The 18,128-nt window shown below is 43.8% G+C and overlaps 1 protein-coding gene across 1 annotated transcript in view; it reads left to right on the top strand.

Annotated features, from left to right (window-relative positions):
* The window catches only part of LOC311055546 (protocadherin Fat 1-like), a gene marked incomplete at its 3' end in the record, with an annotated part of 65,448 nt that overhangs the window by 36,645 nt on the left and 10,675 nt on the right, over nt 1-18,128 (top strand). Inside the window, exon 4 of the mRNA XM_084071781.1 lies at nt 10,081-10,142. Within this exon, the coding sequence (XP_083927907.1) occupies nt 10,081-10,142 (62 nt within the window). The remainder of the gene's footprint in view (nt 1-10,080; nt 10,143-18,128) is intronic.

Here is an 18,128-nt window from a genome sequence, read left to right as displayed (position 1 = left end):
ACAGATACACACTTGCACCTGTCTATCCCTGTCCTCTCTTCCCCCTTTACCCCATCTATCACTCTGTGACTCTGAAACCCCCCCGGCGGGAATTGGGCCACCTAAGAGCAGCTTAGACTGTGTTATCCCCCCCCGTGATGGCCTCCTCCGTCTGGGAGAGAGCAGACCCTCCACTTCTGCTTCACACCACCAGACCCTCTGGCTTCTTCTTTGCATGAGCAAGCCTTGGAATGTACACATCATGAGCCTTATAAACACCTAGTCCACCAGGAACACACACACACACACACACACACACACACACACGCACACGCACATACACAGTCTCTGTTTATGCCGCAAAATATATTCGCTTATGAGTGATCCTTCTTCCCTTCTCACAATCTCTCTCTCTCCCTCCATCTCCCTTACTTGCCCTCTCTGTCAGTCTATTTCTCTATGTCTGTCTCTCTTCCCTTGGCTATATTTCTATTTTTTTTTTTAGTTTCTCTTTGTATCCATTTGTCATTGTCTCCTTTGCTCTCTCTCTCTCTCTCTCTCTCTCTCTCTCTCTCTCTCTCTCTCTCTCTCTCTCTCTCTAAATATCACAGATTATATTATGTGTGGAGGAGCAGGGATGGCCCAGCTGGTTTTCCAAAACAGCTCCACGGCTTCCAATTACCCATCTGTTTATATGAGCGTACATGTCAATCAAACCCTTCTCACAGGCATCTGGATGTATAGGCAGGCACACACACACACACACACACACACACACACACACACACACACACACACACACACACACACACACACACCAAGTTACATTGGCGATGGGAATCACTAACACGTGGATAAATCCTGACATACACAGGACTCAGTCCGGTCGTAGTAGCAAATGGTATCAGTTAACACATAAACTTCAGTTATGGCCTCCACCAGCTATACAATGACCTCATCAATCTGATCCCTGTTCAGTTGGTTTCATGTGGAGCTCGATTGGTGCCAGATGTTTGGGTGCGATGCCGATCTTGGAGCTGTGTCTCGGGGACACTTCGGCTGCATAATTGCGGATACCCTCGTCGTCAAAAAAAGTCAAATAATGGCCCATATATCTAGCCTCGCGTATAGCCAGACTATATCACTGTGTGGATATGAGTCTGGTGCTTCTATGAGGACGTTTTTTATCCCCAAGGGGCGGGATCAAAACAATGGTTCTGGGACGCAATTGGTCTCCCACATTTTAATACTGGGCCCTGATTGGTCGCCCCAGACTTCGGGAGCAGGAAATGGATTCACAATGGAGCGGTGTCATACCCAAATTGCAGAGGGCAATTTATTTTTTTGCACTGGCAGATTCGTCTGGTCCCAGGCTACCATATATCGTCCAGCTCCATGCATTAGTCGGGCTCTAGTTTCATGTGGTTTCTTTCTCAGTTGTACTGTCATGTGTATGGCTGTGGGGGGGTTTATTTTTAACCATGTATATATCCTGGTCACATTATCACCATGTGGTAATAATGAGAGACCTGATATAGTCAGACGGATTCATGTATCTGTCTCCTTGTTTACGTGCAGAGGAGGAAAGTAACTAAGTACATAACGAGTACTTTTACTTTTGGTACTTTAAGTATATTCTGATGCCAATACTTTTGCACTTTTACTCAAGTACATTTTGAATAACGGACTTAATGGAGTATTTCTACATTGCAGTTTTGATACTTTTACTGAAGTAAAACATTTGAGTACTTTTTCCACCACTGATATTTTATCACCATGTGGTATTAATGAGAGAGCTGACAGTCTGACGGCTTTATGTGTCTGTCTCCTTGTCTATGTGTTGTTCTTATCATGGACAGAGACAGACATTAGCAGTCCTGTAGAGAAAGGACACTGGATAGGTTTTTAAATGCCATGTATACGGACTGTCGCTCACTCATTCCGTTAAGCACAATATAACACACATCCCACCCCCACGTGCGCGTGTACGCGCGTGTGAGATATATATGCGTTGCAGCTGTGAAGTGGTTTAGCTAGCTCTATCCTCTTGGTGATAATGCTATCCTGTTAAATGTCAGCCAGGCTTCACAAAGACTCCTCTCAGAGAGAGAGAGAGAGAGAGTCTAGAATGTTCTAAACATGTGTATGTGCCTACACAGTTTCTCTTGACACTGCCGTGGCTGTGTTTAGTTGTTGTTGGTCTGTCTGGGTGACATCGCAGGGCTTTCTTTCAACGCTGTGTGTCAAGTGTTTTTCTTTTCTCTTCTTGCTAGACAATATGTCTCTCTGAGAGCTTTAAATGGAGCTCTCAGGCCAGTCAATGAGTGAGACAGGAAGTCAGTCAGTCAGGGACACTCACAACAAATACAGCGTAATTCAGCTCTTTCATTCAAACAGGGAACGCATTATTTTTTTAGATTTCTTTGGGCTATTCAAAAATAGCAGATATACAAGCTCATAGCGCGGCACTCGGTGCCGCGCTATGAGCTTGCAGATCTGCTATTTTTAAAAAAAATCATGAACATTTGTGCAAATATTTGAATTATTATTTTTTAAGGGCATTTGTAAGTCAAATCTTTGCTTCTGGGCGTCCCTGGAACTAAATATTTTTTACAAATGTTCGCTTTAAAAATATATTCATATTCCAAGATTTGCACACATTTTCACGTTTTTTTCAAAAATAGCTTATTTTCTATCAATTACACACCCCATGAAGCCTTGAATTCATGGATTTATTTTTGTTTTTGTGGCATTCCTAAGACAATCATTTGATGACCGTGTGTATTTCCGGTAGGAGACACAAAAAATCTACTTTGTGTCTCCTACCGGATACATTAGCCGGTAGGAGACAGGAATCAAATTATTAGCTTAGGAATGCGACAAAAACTGAAAATAATCCATGAATTCAAGGCTTCATAGGGTGTGCAATTGATAGAAAATAAGTCATTTTTTGGGTGAACTCCTCCTTTAAAGGGTTAAAGTGTGGAAATAAAATACGGGTATGTTTCAGAGTTAAATTACCACTGGATTTTCTTGCTTTGTCATGCAGCCAACGAGCCTTGTTTGGAACTTTTTTCTTGGACTAACTCGTAGGACAGTCTGTAACAACACGCACAAATCCCTGTTTTCTCTGCTCGCATGCAGCGCTTAATTCCGAATATAGCTGCTGTCAAAACAGCTTTGTTTGTTTGCTCATTAACCCATTGAGACCGGGAACGCATCTGTGTCATTTTAAGATTTCTTTGGCTATATAAAAATAGCAGATATACAAGCTCATAGCGCGGCACCGAGTGCCGCGCTACGAGCTTGTAGATCTGCTATTTATTTTTTTTAATTGTGAAAATGTGTGCAAATCTTTCGGTTGAATATATATATATATATATATACCTTTTTAAAGCGAAAGTTTTTAACTCAAATCTTTGCTTCTGGGGATTTTACAAATGTCTTCTAAATCCTATATTATCAATGGTTTTCAAACTTTTTTCATGTCAAGGACCCCCAAAATAATATGTATTTGACCGCGGACCCCCTCCCATCTAAAAATATTTTGTTCCAGAGACCCCCAGAAGCAAAGATTTGAGTTAAAAATGTATAAAGATTTGCACACATTTTCAGGATTTTTCTAAACAAAAAAATAGCAGATCTACAAGCTCATAGCGCGGCACTCGGTGCCGCGCTATGAGCTTGTATATCTGCTATTTTTGAATAGCCAAAGAAACCTTAAAATGACACACACACGCGTTTCCTTACCCGTCCTTAAAGGGTTAAGAAACGTGCCATCTTTAGCCCACCAATGCCGCCACGGATACCAATAACCACAGCTCACAATCAAACTGAAAACACTGATGTCTCACGTCTGGGGGGACAGAAATCTGTCCCCCCAGACGCTAAATTGAGTAGATGAGTTGCTGCAGGGGGGGGGGGGGGGGGTGTTATTGTTTTTTTCCCCCAGACGAGCGTAAACCCAACAAAAACCTCCAAGACAACAAATCAAATATTTTTAGCTCATGGCTAAAGTGTTGTCACACTGCAACAAACAGCACGCGGTACCAAGTGAGTGAACCATGTCAAGCAGTGTGGTGGAAAGTAACTAAATACATGTACTCAAGTACTGTACTTATAAGTACAATGTTGAGGTATTTACAATACTTTTACTTCTACTCCACTACATCTCAGAGGCAAATATTGTATTTTTTACTCCACTACAATCATTTGAAAACTTTATTTACTAGTTACTTTGTAGATATACATTATTATATTATGAAACATACATTAACCACTTTAGTCCTATTTTACACCAAGGCTATTTGAAAATAGCAGATCTACAAGCTCACAACGCGTCGCGTCGCGACGCGTTGTGAGCTTGTAGATCTGCTATTTTCAAACATTTTAGTACTTTTACTTTTATGTACTTTAAGTACATTTTGATACCAATACCTTTGTACTTTTACCCAAGTCAATTTTGAACACCAGACTTTTACTTGTAACAGAGTACTTCTACATTGCAGTATCGATACTTCTACTTAAGTAAAACATTTGAGTAACTTTTCCACCACTGATGTCAAGGCTCTTAGATCTGTGGGGGATTGGTGGTCCGGGGGAAGCGCGGCGCGGTGGGGGGGTCCACCGCGACTCTACCCTGCCTGGTATAGACAACCAGCAGCATTCCCGTTCGTCTGCAGTCGCACGGCTAAATGTGTGTCACCGTAACTATGTGTGTCACAGACACCAGAGTGGTAATCACCAGCAGTAACTCCTGGGTTTGACGCTGCTCAACACAATGTCCCACGGCTCCATGGCTAACACCCCCCAAATATACACACACACACACACACACACACACACACGCACACACACACACACACACGTCACACACGACACACACACACACACACACACACACACACACACATACACACACACCCGTCACACACACACACACACACACACACACACACACACACACACACACACACACACACACACACACACTGACCTACTCATACACATATTCACATAACATTATAAATGATCGCGCCCACGCACACGCACACGCGCACACTCCCTGCCCCCCCCTGAGGCGTCCATTTTGAGGTGGTGGTTGGAGAGCTGGAGGACAGCGCGGCAACACACTGCTTGCGTGCTTCTTGTTTTTCCCTGCCTTCTCAAAACAGTATGGCTATAATTACTGTCGGCCCGGGCTCAACCCACGCCTGAGGACACCTTCCCTGTGTGTGTGTGTGTGTGTGTGTGTGTGTGTGTGTGTGTGTGTGTGTGTGTGTGTGTGTGTGTGTGTGTGTGTGTGTGTGTGTGTGTGTGTGTGTGTGTGTGTGTGTGTGTGTGTGTGTGTGTGTGTGTGTGTGTGTGTGTGTGCGTGCGTGCGTGCGTGCGTGCGTGCGTGCGTGTGTGTGTCGTATGCAGTGCGGTCGTAACTTGCAGACTTCCCTCGGTGTAGGTCCTTGGTTGGCCTTGCCTAACTTTCCAACCAAAAAAGGTTTATGCAGCTCCTTAAGTTTCAGGTGCTACAGTAGCTATGCTAACTTGTATTTTTATATGGCCTCCAGCACTGCAAGAGTGTTTCCTATAGTCTTTCATCAAAGGAACATTCCTGGACTCTTTTTATTCTTTTTTCTTAAAGAGAGTTTAAAGAGAGTTAAATGAACACACTGGGGATGCGAGTAAACATGCAGATTAGAGAGAGAGAGAGAGAGAGAGAGAGAGAGAGAGAGGAGAATGGGAAGAGAAAACAATGAAAAGGAAAGAGTGGAAGGGAAAGGGAGGCAGAGGGAAAGAAAAAGAGAAGGACTAAGGGGGAGTTTGACAGAAAGCAGTGGTGGAAAAAGTACTCAACTGTTTTACTTAAGTAAAAGTATCAATACTGCTATGTGGAAGTACTCGACCGTTACAAGTGAAAGTCCGGAATTCAAAATGTGCTTGAGTAAAAGTACCAAAAGTATTGGCATCAAAATGTGCCAAAAGTAAAAGCACAAAAATGTTTGAAAATAGCAGATCTACAAGCTCACAACGCGTCGCGATGCGACGCGTTGTGAGCTTGTAGATCTGCTATTTTCAAATAGCTTAGGTATAAAATAGGGCTGAAGTGGTTAATGTGTGTTTTATAAAGTAATAATTTATATCTGCAAAGTAACTAGTAACTAAAGTTTTCAAATAATTGTGGTGGAGTAAAAGTACAATATTTGCCTCTGAGATGTAGTGGAGTAGAAGTGAAAGTACAGACAATTGGAAATGCCGCAGTAAATTAAAAGTACCTCAAAATTGTACTTAAGTACAGTACTTGAGTAGATGTACTTAGCTACTTTACACCACTGACGTGGAGAGAGAGAGAGAGGCTGCGAGAGAGAGAGAGAGAGAGAGAGAGAGAGAGAGAGAGAGGCTACATGCAGAGAGAAACCAACCCCCCCCCCGTCCCCCCAGTCCTCTAGTAAAAGCTGGTAATGTGATCCCACTGTTTACCTTTATCCAGTTGCCTTGCAAAGTGACAACTATAACAGAGAACAGCCCTTTGCATATTTTATAGTCTTTAAAAATGTCCTTTGGAATTAACTCCCTCTCCAGTGAACTCTGTGGGGAACTACAAAAGAAGACTAGTGCTTCTTGGGAGACCGAGTTCTTTTATTCTCTGTCATCGCCGGGGCTCTTTTACTACGGCACTCCTCCCAATGACTCTTTAGAAGCCGTTTAAACCGCCTTTAACACCGTGCAGGGCTTTGTAGAAACCCTGGAGCTGAAAGGGCAAAGAAAGGGAAAGAAAGAGAAAAAGAGCGAGAAACAAGAGGCTCCCGCATTCTGCAGTGCAGAGGGGAAAAAAAGGGGGTTATTTTTGGGGAGCTGTAAGTTGTGGCTATAGCTATTCTGGTTCCAGGCATATGTGTGCCATTGATGGGTTTGGGTTTCGGAAATCCTCCGCTTTATGCTAATCAGGCGCAGTGTGGCAGGGCAGACGGCTCTGGTGCGGTCGGACTTGGCACTTCTACCCGGCACTCAACGTCTCTCTGCAAAGGCTGCTATTACAGCGTAACCCTGTTCATAACCTAACCAAGGGACCCATATCCTTTCTCTCCCTCTTCTCTTCTCTTCTCTTCTCTTCTCTTCTCTTCTCTTCTCTTTGTGAATTTGACAGAACTTTGGCTCTTCAAAAATAGCAGATATACAAGCTCATAGCGCGGCACCGAGTGCCGCGCTATGAGCTTGTATATCTGCTATTTTTGAAAAATCGTGAAAATGTGTGCAAATCTTTGAATATATATATATATATCTATATTTTAAAGCAAACCTTAACTCAAATCTCTGCTTCTGGGGGGTCCCTGGGAACAACATATTTTGAGATGGGGGTCCGCGGTCAAATACATATCATTTTGGGGGTCCTTGACATGAAAAAGTTGGAAAACCACTGATATAGAAACATACGTTTTTCAGAAAACCGTTAGGATTTAGAAGACATTTTGCAGAAACCGAACCTCAGGCCTCAATAGGTTAAACAAAAAACATTGCGTGTCACACGGCATCACAACCTGCCTCAAAAAAAAAAAAAAAAAAAAAAAAAACGAACCAAAAAAATGTCTGTACGTTGAAAATAGACGCCAGAAATAACTACGACTTTATAAGCCCCCTCCTTTTTCCAGGAGCAGGAGAATGGTTTGAGATACCAGTTAGCGCTTGGGTGTGTGTGTGTGTGTGTGTGTGTGTGTGGGGGGGTCTGCCGTCTGCCCAGCCTCTCTGTGTGTATTTATTCAGCTTGTGGGAAGCGTAAAAAGCAGGGTGGGGAGTCCCAGGACTCTGCTTGCTGCTGTTTGGCCAGCGTTGGCAGACCTTGGTGGTATTTCACATGTGGAAGGCAGAGGGGCCTATAACGTCTGGGCCACTGGGTCGACCAAACGCACAGGACGGGAAAAGCCTCTCACTTTGGGGAAAGGGCGGTCCCCCCCCCCCCCCCCACCCCCTGCTTTTCTCAGACCCATAACTGAACTCTCCGTATAGCGTCTGTCTGTACAGTGAGGTTGCTGTTCACTGTGCAATCCTGACTGAGAGAATTACCGGTAACCCGTTAAGACCTGAAGCCGATTGTACATCCCAACAGTATTCTGAAAAAACGTATGTTTCTATATCAGTGGTGCTCAATCTTTTTCATGTCAAGGACCCCCAAAATGATATGTATTTGGCCGCGGATCCCCATCTCAAAATATTGTGATCCAGGGACCCCCCAGAAGCAAAGATTTGAGTTGCAAATGTTTGCTTTAAAAATATATATATTCAAAGGTTCGCACACATTTTCACGATTTTTCAAAAATAGCAGATATACAAGCTCGTAGCGCGGCACTCGGTGCCGCGCTATAAGCTTGTATATCTGCTATTTTTGAATAGCCAAAAGTGTAAAATAATGCTTTTTTAGCTCAAATCTAAAAATGACACATAACTGAACTCTCCGTAGCGTCTGTCTGTACATGTGGTTGCTGCTGATCAGTGAAAAAAACGCTTGAATTCGTTTCTCAGGGTAGGATTCAGCTCACATTTTGAATAAAACTGGGAACGTTTTCGGGGGGCGCACGCTGGCCTAGCGGTCCAGGCGCAAACCACATTATGGGCTGTAATGCCTGAAGCCTGACGGCGCGTTGCGGGTTTGAATCCCGACGACCTTTGCTACGCGTCACTCCCCATCTCTCTATCCCTGTTCCCTGTCTATCTTCACTGTGTACTATCAATAGAGGCAGAAAAGCCCCAAAAAAACTTTTTTTAAAGAAACATTTTGAGCGTTAAATTCGATTATTCCGTTTTTGAACTCGATTAAACAGTGGTAGAGATTAGATAACTTTTACACGGTGCCGTTTGTCAATGCATTAAAATCCAGAGTGCTCCAAAAAAAGAAGAAGAAGAAGACAGCATTCTCTTATGTACGCAAAGTGCGCTTAAATTTGACTTCTGTCAAAACCCTTTCCGGAAGGTCACGAGATAACCATCAGGTGCTTCAAGTTACGCAACGACATGTGAATGGGGCCGCTTGGTCTGCGCAAACAACATAAAGTCAGGAATTCTCTTACTTCTTTCAGTCTCCAAAGCATCCTCAGGGTCAGCCAGCCCAGCGTCTATTTTTAACAGTAGAGAACAAGAGGGCATCATGCGCTCCAAACCAAGTTAACTCAGGTATTCAGAACATCTCCCCTCCTCCTCGTCTGCATGAACCACGGGGCATTGTGGCCTGTGACTTTATGATTATCACATTGTGGGAATTAAACACTTTTCACCCTGGCGTCCCCTATGTTCACGTGAGCTTGTAGATCACTCTATTTTTGAAGTTGCATGGATTAAAGTTCTCGGTCGCCACGACTGGTTTCAGTCATTTGGATTCCGTAGAAGCCAGCATGTCTTCTATTGAAGCATGTTGTGCACCGAAAATAGCAGATCTACAAGCTCCGACGTGTTGCGAGATTGTAGATCTGCTATTTTCGGTTATCAGTCATTTTAAGATTGAAGTGTTTTGATCAAACTAGCGATGGAATACATGTTAAGAAGCATCTTCCATAAACATGAATGGTCTCAGAAATGTCCTAAAAGCGAAGCTTAATGTTAAATCTGTGATTTCTTCAACTTGTTGGCTGTATGTGGAACAGCAGCAACATCATCATCTAAATCATCATTAAACTTTCAGTCATGATACTAGAAGGTGGTCAGTTGGCTTTCATGCATTGAAGGAGGCATGAGCTCGGCCCTGGCTAAGTGATCCTGGCCGCTACACTCCCCTTACCAGCCTAGGGAGGCTGGTAGGGGGAGTGTAGCGCCCAGGATCGCTTAGAAAATTGGCACCAGGTGAAAAAAAAGGGCTACGAAATCGAGGGATATAAAATAAAAAATAAAACATTCAGTCATGAGATTTTATTTAGCTTTATTCCATGAAGTTATAAAACCAGTCTTGAGTGGATTTAAGGAAACGAGACGAAACGCACCAGAACATTAAATAAACATTGTTGTGTGGGTGTTGTGTGGGTGTTGTGTGTGTGTTGTGTGGGTGTTGTGTGGGTGTTGTGTGGGTGTTGTGTGGGTGTTGTGTGGGTGGCTAATACGATTATTGTGATCCTGTCCCAACAGGTCTGGTGACGACCACGTCCAGGCGTCTGGACAGAGAGCAGCAGGATGAACACGTCCTCGAGGTAAGAAGAAGTGCCTTGATTTGATTGTTTTGTTTAACCGTTTTAAGTGGTTAAACACTTAAAGACCCTGTTGTCTTTAAAGAACTGGACTTGAGATACAACTTGTCTACACCAGTGGGTCCTCAACAGGTGGGTCCGGGACCCCTAGAGGGTCCTCAGAGATACTGCAGGGGGGCCCGCCAAATCTTTGTGTGACAGGGACTTTATTTTTGTATTTTTTTTTTACATGAACCGCTTGAACCCCTCGCATCCCTATTCTGGAGTGAACATTAGCCGAAAATAGCAGATCTACAAGCTCACGACGCATTGTGAGCTTGTAGATCTGCTATGTTCTGTGAAGAGGTTTGGTGTAGAGGGGAAAAGGAGCGGACAGAGTACCGAGCTTAAGGTCAATTTGACAAAGTATTGAGTGTAAGTAGTTAAATGTCTGAAAACACACATTTAACATGAATCCAATTTGTTGTGGGGGGGTCCCTGATTCATCTCTCTCTCAGCTATGGGGTCCTTGGCCTGAAAAAGGTTGAAGACCTTGGCTAATGTTCCCCCAGAATATGGACGCTGCGGTTCAAGTGGTTACGTTTTCTTCTACTTTTTTTTAATGAAATGAGAACATTTAGGAAACCAAAACACACACTAGGCTTCCGCGTCTGACGGGGGCGAGACTCCATGTCTGTTTTCAAGGTCAACCCCTCTACAAGCTCCAAGAAGACAAAATCTCTCTCTCTCTCCCCTTGCGCGTGGCTTTTGTCAGTCAGCCTACACTGTAAAGAGTTTGTTTAAATCTCAAAGTTAAAATGAACACGTCTGTTTTTTTACGGCGTTCTTTGGCAACTGGCCAGGTGTTGCCAACGGAGGGGGGGAGGGGAGGGTCTTCACCGCGTGGACGAGGACGAGTAACTTCACCTTGTTCTGATTTCCGGAGGAGGAAGAGTGTGTGTGTGTGTGTGTGTGTGCGTTGTGGAGGATTCTGGTGACTGTTGCCTTTGTTCTTCCCCACTGTTGCGTCTCGGGGACAGGAGGCATGCCGAGACAGGAAGCCAGAGTTAACGGAGAGAGAGAGCCGATGTCTGAACTTGTGGATTTTTTAATTGAGATCAGTTCTCTCTTTCTCTCTCTCTCTCTCTCTTCTCTCTCTAGTCTAGTCCATCTCTCCTCTTTCTCTACTCCTCCTCCTCCTCCTTCATTCTGTCTCTCTCTCTCTCGCCTCTCTTCTCTCCGTTTCTCCGTTTCTCCGCTCTTGGTGTGCCTGTCGATGCAGCCATGTTTGCCTTCTCGCCAGCAACAGAGGAACACGAGCAGATTGGAGGTCATTTAACCCGTTTAGACCTGGAACGCGCATCTGTGTCACTCTAGATTTCTTTGGCTATTCAAAAATAGCAGATCTACAAGCTCATAGCGCGGCACCGAGTGCCGCGCTATGAGCATGTAGATCTGCTATTTTTGAAAAATCGTAAAAAAACATTTTTTATATTTTTTTCAAAAAATTGTTAGGATTTAGAAAACATTTTAAGAATCGGACTCAGGCCTTAATGGGTTAATGATCGTTAGAAGGTTGCACAATGCAAGCTTCATTGGGTGACGATTAATGCAGATGCATTCTCTGCCAAGCCCAGTTGCCGAGTGTGTGGGTCTGTGTGTCTGTGTGTGTGTGTGTGTGTGTGTGTGTGTGTCCGTCCGTGTGTGCGTGTGTGCGTGTGTGTGTGTGTGTGAGAGGCCGTGCCTGCGTGCATGTTTTATACTTTGAGTGTACAGCAGGCTGCGCTAATTGCAGTCCGGGACCACAGTATATGTAATGATAGTGAAGAGGGGGACAGGGTGGGAGGAGTACACACAACACAAACACACACACACACACACACACACGAATACACCAACACACAGACGGAGACACACAGGCTCAGACTGCGTTGGCTCCGTTCCCCTGAGGCAGGCCGTTTAGGAGACATTTTATTATGTCTCATCCCCTCGTCTTTATCCCTTCCATCTACAACTCGGTGATGAATGAAATCAGCCTCCGCTTCAGAAATGTGAATGTCAAGGTCTCTCAGAGAGACAAAGGAAATGCCTCGTGCGCTCTCGGCAGAGAGAGAGGGCTCTTTTAGATATAAAAAATGACCTGGTCCATACAAAGAGAGACACCGCCGCCGCTGTCAGGCAGAAACCTTGTCTATCCATATTTCATCTTTTTGCGTTTTTTTTTCATAATTGAATGACCTTATTTTATATTTTGTCGTGTGACATTATCGCGTTAACCCATGAAGACCTGAAGACAAATGTCTTCTAAAACAGTTTTCTGAAACACTTATGTTGCTATATATAATATCAGTGGTTCTCAAACGTTTTCATGTCAAGGACCCCCAAAATGTTGTAATGTATTTAGCCGCGGACCTCCATCTAAAAATATGTTGTTCCAGGGACCCCCCAGAAGCAAAGATTTGAGTAAAAAAATGTTGCTTTAAAAAATATACATATTCAAAGAGTTGCACACATTTTCACGATTTAAAAAAAAATAGCAAATCTACAAGCTCATAGCACTCGGTGCCGTGCTATGAGCTTGTATATCTGTATATCTGCTACTTTTGAAAAGCCAAAGTATGAAATAAGGGTTTGAGTGGTTACACACGGATGCGTTCCCGGTTTCAATGGTTCAAAGTAGTGAAAGTAGCGTATATCTACAAGCTCACAATGCGTTGGCGTGAGAGCTTGTAGATTGGATATTTTCGGCTGCGTGACACCTGCACACGTCTAAGTATATAGCTCAAAGCTTGAGAGAGGGTTTTAGATATGTTTAGCAGGAGCTGAGAGAGAGACGATTCCCAGGCTGCTGCTGCAACTCCTCCTCCTCCTCAAAGTCCTCTGCAATTTGTTCTGTCTGCATCATCGCCTCCGCTTTGCCAGCCAGCGTTTGAACGCCATTGTGCCGGTCCAAGTTCAGCCTGTAGCCTAATTCAAAGAGAGTCGATCCTCGCCTCTGGAAAAACCATGACGCTGGGGTTATTTACTTAAACGCTTCATCCCGCGCTGAGTCCATAAAAAATCCCTGTTTGCTTTGTCCTCCCCTTGATGAAACGCCTCTAGACATTTAATAACCATATTACTACACATTTTTGGCTCATATCAGCTTCTTTCATGCCTGGCCAACTCCAACACCCCGTATTCTGTCCAACCATTGGACGTCTTTATCTCCATCGACTCCCAGTCAGATCAACAGTTTTTTTTCCACCCACGTAACGGATTGGAGGTTGCAGTGATGTGGTGGTTGTGTCGGACATTAAGCCATTTAGACCGGAAAAAGCATCTGTGTCACTTTAGATTTCTTTGGCTATTCAAAAATAGCAGATATACAAGCTCATAGAGTGCCGCACTATGAGCTTGTAGATCTGCTATTTTTGAAAAATCGTGAAAGTTTGTGCAAATCTTTGTATATGTTTTTTTTTTTGAGCGAACACTTTATCTTTGCTTCTGGGGGGGTCCCTGGAACAACATATTTTGAGATGGGGGTCCGTGGCCAAATACATATCATTTTGGGGGTCCTTGATATGAAAAGGTTTGTAGAAGACATTTGTAGAATCCCCCAGAAGCAAAGATTTCAGTTACACATGTACGATTTTTCTTAAAATAGCAGATCTACAAGCTCATAGCACGGCACTCGGTGCCGCGCTATGAGCTTGTAGATCTGCTATTTTTGAATAGCCAAAGAAATCTAAAAACGACACGGATGCGCTACTTCCCGGTCTAAATGGGTTAAGCTTCCCAAGTCTTCAGAATGTTACAGTTGGTACTGGGAAATAATACGTGCCATTATGTCAACGCTGCAGTCCTATAAGTTTTATGTCAGTTCTCTCCCTCTCTCTCCCGATGGAGAGCAGGGGTCCAGACATTAAGGCTTGTCCCACTTGTCCTGACAAGTCATAAATCTTCATAAAGGACAAGTCCATTCAAAAGAAGTACTTGTCCGTTGGACAAGTGACTTGAGCCCTGTTTTCACATAGCTACAGTGCTCAGAGTATAACTGCAATGATGTCCCAACTACGGTGCCATCTAAGGTCCAATCCGGTGCGCCGCAGGCTGCTTCAAATAACTTTATTGACATCATTAACCAGTAGGTGTCCTACCCGACACCTAGGATCTACATTTCTCGGTAGGGAGACCACCTCCAACCTCCAACCAGATGTGCTAATTATAGTGTATTGTAATATACTCTGGTTAAAATAATGTTTTTATGACCGACAAGGAAAGATTTATATTAAATATTGAATGAATATTGTACTTTTAACAGGTTTTGGGTCAACAGCCTTTGACCTAATTAACTTGAAAGTGGACACAGCCTGAGAAGAGCTGTGTAACCATAGTTAGAAGTGTGTGTGTGTGTGTGTGTGTGTGTGTGTGTGTGTGTGTGTGTGTGTGTGTGTGTGTGTGTGTGTGTGTGTGCGTTCATGAGCGTTAGTTGGGCTGATGTATATATGTATATATAATATATATACGTACATACATCAGCCCAACTAACACGCATGCATGGATACACACATACATATTATGTATGTGTGTATCCATGCATGCGTGTTTGTTATGACACAGGTCTGTGTGCGTGTGTGTGTGTGTGTGTGTGTGTTTGTGCGCGTGTGTTTGTGTGCGCGCACGTGAGTTTTGTGGGATTCCAGCAGGAAGCTCTTTATTGAGGTAGGTCTTCCGGGAGGGGGAAGGACCCCTGAACCTGGCGACCTGCCTCACACACACACACACACACACACACACACACACACACACACACACACACACACACACACACACACACACACAGACCCCTAGTTTCCTTATATCCTCTGGAGAAGCTGGTCGCCAGTCTGTGTGTGTGTGTGTGTGTCTGTGTGCGTGCATGCTTGTGTGTGTGTGTTAGATGCCGGCCCAGTGAATGAAGCTCAGAAATCCTATCTAGTGCTTCACAATGCTTTTGTTGCACTCTAGCTTATAGAGACAGAGGAGAGAAGAGGTCGAACATGTGGAGCAATTAGGGTGGAGGGGTGGTGTGTGTGTGTGTGTGTGTGTGTGAGTGTTGTTAGGGTGGGGGGGGGTGGGGGGGAGTGTTGTTTGCACCAGATGCCAAGGGGGGGGGGGGTGGTGGAAGCAGTGCAGGGGGGCTTTCAGCTTTTATGACGAGATGGATGGGGGTTGGTATACTATCAAGTGTGTGTGTGTGTGTGTGTGTGTGTATGTGTAATTATATCTCTGTGTGAGCCAAAGGCAGTATGGGAATGTGACTGCACATGTGTGTGTGTGTGTGTGTGTGTGCGTTGGGTCACATCCCTTATGTCTCTGTATGTTTCCGTGCGTACGTGTGTGTGTGTGTGTGTGCTGGCCAGTGGTGGAAAGTAACTAAGTACATTTACTCAAGTACTATACTTAAGAAATGTTGCGGTATTTTTACTTTACTGGAGTATTTCCAAATTTCAATACTTTTACTCCACTACATTTATTTGAAAAGTTTAGTTACTAGTTACTTTGCAGATATAAATTATATTATAAAACATACATTAACCACTTTAGCCCTATTTTATACATAGGTTATTTGAAAATAGCGGATCTACAAGCTCTTAGAGCTTTATCAGAGATTATCAAACATTTTAGTACTTTAAGTATATTTTGATGCCTATACTTTTGTACTTTTACTCATGTAACATTTTGAACACAGGCCTTTTACGTGTAACTAAGTATTTTCATATGGTGGTATTGCTACTTTTACTTAAGTAAGAAATGTGAGTGCTTATTCCACCACTGGTGCTGGCGTGTGTGTGTGCGTGTGTTTTGTGTGTGTGTGTGTGTGTGCGTGTGTTTGTGTGTGCGCGTGTGTTTTGTGTGTGTGTTTGTGTGTGCGTGTGTGTTTTGTGTGTGCGTGTGTGTTTTGTGTGTGTGCGTGTGTTTGTGTGTGTGCGTGTGTTTGTGCGCGCGCGTGTGTTTTGTGTGTGTGCGTGTGTTTGTGTGTGTGCGTGTGTTTGTGTGTGCGTGTGTGTGCGTGCGTGTGTTTGTGTGTGCGCGTGTGTTTGTGTGCATGCTGTGCTTGTTTGTGTGTGTGTGTGAGAGTGTAATCGTTGGTTGGTCATGTTTGAGCCAAAGTCAGGAGGAGGGGGTGGAGGGGGTTGAGCGCACGCCAGACCACAGTCGGTGGTCTTGAGTGGGAGCTCTAGCGGTGGGCCCGGGGAGCTATGCGTCTGTCTGAGGTGTGTGTGTGTGTGTGTGTGTGTGTGTGTGTGTGTGTGTGTGTGTGTGTGTGTGTGTGTGTGTGTGTGTGTGTGTGTGTGTGTGTGTGTGTGTGTGTGTGTGTGTGTGTGTGTGTGTGTGTGTGTGTGTGGGGGGAGTGGACATGTCAGGACATGCTCCGCTGCCAGGCGCAGACCTGCAGAGGGAGAGCGTGTTAAAAAAAAAAGGGAGGAAAGGAAAAAGCCAAAGACAAGAGGCGATTGTTCCCCTCTGTTCACCAGCTCTCTCTCTCCTCTGTTCACCAGCTCTCTCTCTCCTCTGTTCACCAGCTCTCTCTCTCTCTCCTTCAGTCAGTTCATTGATTTCCAGTTAGAGGCAGACAGATCTGGTATAGGAGGCAGTTTGACTGTTTGCACCCGGCGCTTTCCTTTTTCGGGGGCTTCTCTAGTCGGGATGATTCTTGTCACAGTGAGACGTGGAGAGAGAGTCCACTTTGTTTTCTGTGTCGCTTATTGAGTTGAGATATTTTAACCCATTAAGACCTGAAGCCGATTCTACAAATGTCTTCTAAATCCCAAGTTTTCTGAAAAACATAATGTTTCTATATCAGTGGTGCTCAAACTTTTTCATGTCATGGACGGGACCCCCATAATGATATGTATTTCAGGGTCCCCACGGTCATGAAATTCCTGGAAATATTTTGAAATAAAAAAATAAAAAATCCAGTACTGGAAAAGGTTTGAAATTGATCAAACATCATCAAAGGTCCTGGAATTTATCAAGGGTCCTGGAAAAATATTTGGCTATACATTGTTTTTGGCTATTGATTTTGTTAAAACAAAACATTTTCATAAACATGAATAATATTACACGAAATATGTAACATAAGTAGTTTTTTGCCGAACGGGCTGTGTGACGGCAGCCTAATGTATGTCTCAAACTTTATTTTTGCTACACTGCCTATCTTTGGGCATTCTACATAGGAGTAAGAGAAACATTATTGCGCCGAATGATTGTTATATAGGCCTGGAAATTGGGCTAAATATTCTGGAAAAGTTTTGGAAAAGTTTTGGAAATTCATTGCTAAAAATGTGTGGGGACCCTGGTATTTGGTCGCTGATCCCCAGCTCAAAATATTTTGTTCCAGGGACCCCCAGAAGCAAAGATTTGAGTTTAAAATGTTCGCTTTATAAAGAATATATATTCAAAGATTTTCAAAAATAGCAGATCTACAAGCTCGTAGCGCGGCACTCGGTGCCGTGCTACGAGCTTGTAGATGAGCTTGTAGGTTTGCACATGTGTGCGTACACACATGCACAGACACACACATTATTATCTTACTATACTCATTCCCTTTTCTATACTGATTCACTACCACCAAGCACGAATCCTCTGTGATACACAAACAAAGTCCTCACTTGAACTTAACCTTTCCTTTTATTCAACTGTAGCTCTAGCCTTAAAATAAATCCTTCTATTTGGAAGCAGCAGCAAATGTCCTGAATTCTGGCACTTTAAGGACATTTAGTCCTCATAAAGGTAGAAAAACAAGGTAACACTCACAAACACTATGTGTTCCTTTTGGTTAACCCATTGAGACCTGAAGCCGATTCTACTTGTCTCCTAAATCTCAACAGTTTTCTGAAAAACGTATGTTTCTATATCAGTGGTGCTCAATCTTTTTCATGTCAAGGACCCCCAAAATTATATGTATTTGGCCGCGGACCCTCATCAAAATATGTTGTTCCAGGGACCCCCCAGAAGCAAAGATTTGACCAAAAAATGTTTGCT

The sequence above is a fragment of the Gymnoscopelus microlampas genome, assembly GCF_963454915.1.
Source record: "Gymnoscopelus microlampas genome assembly, chromosome: 2".
NCBI classification, from domain to species: Eukaryota; Metazoa; Chordata; class Actinopteri; order Myctophiformes; family Myctophidae; genus Gymnoscopelus; species Gymnoscopelus microlampas.
The sequence above is the reverse complement of the archived record's forward strand: the minus strand, read 5'-3'. Positions and strand labels throughout refer to the sequence as shown.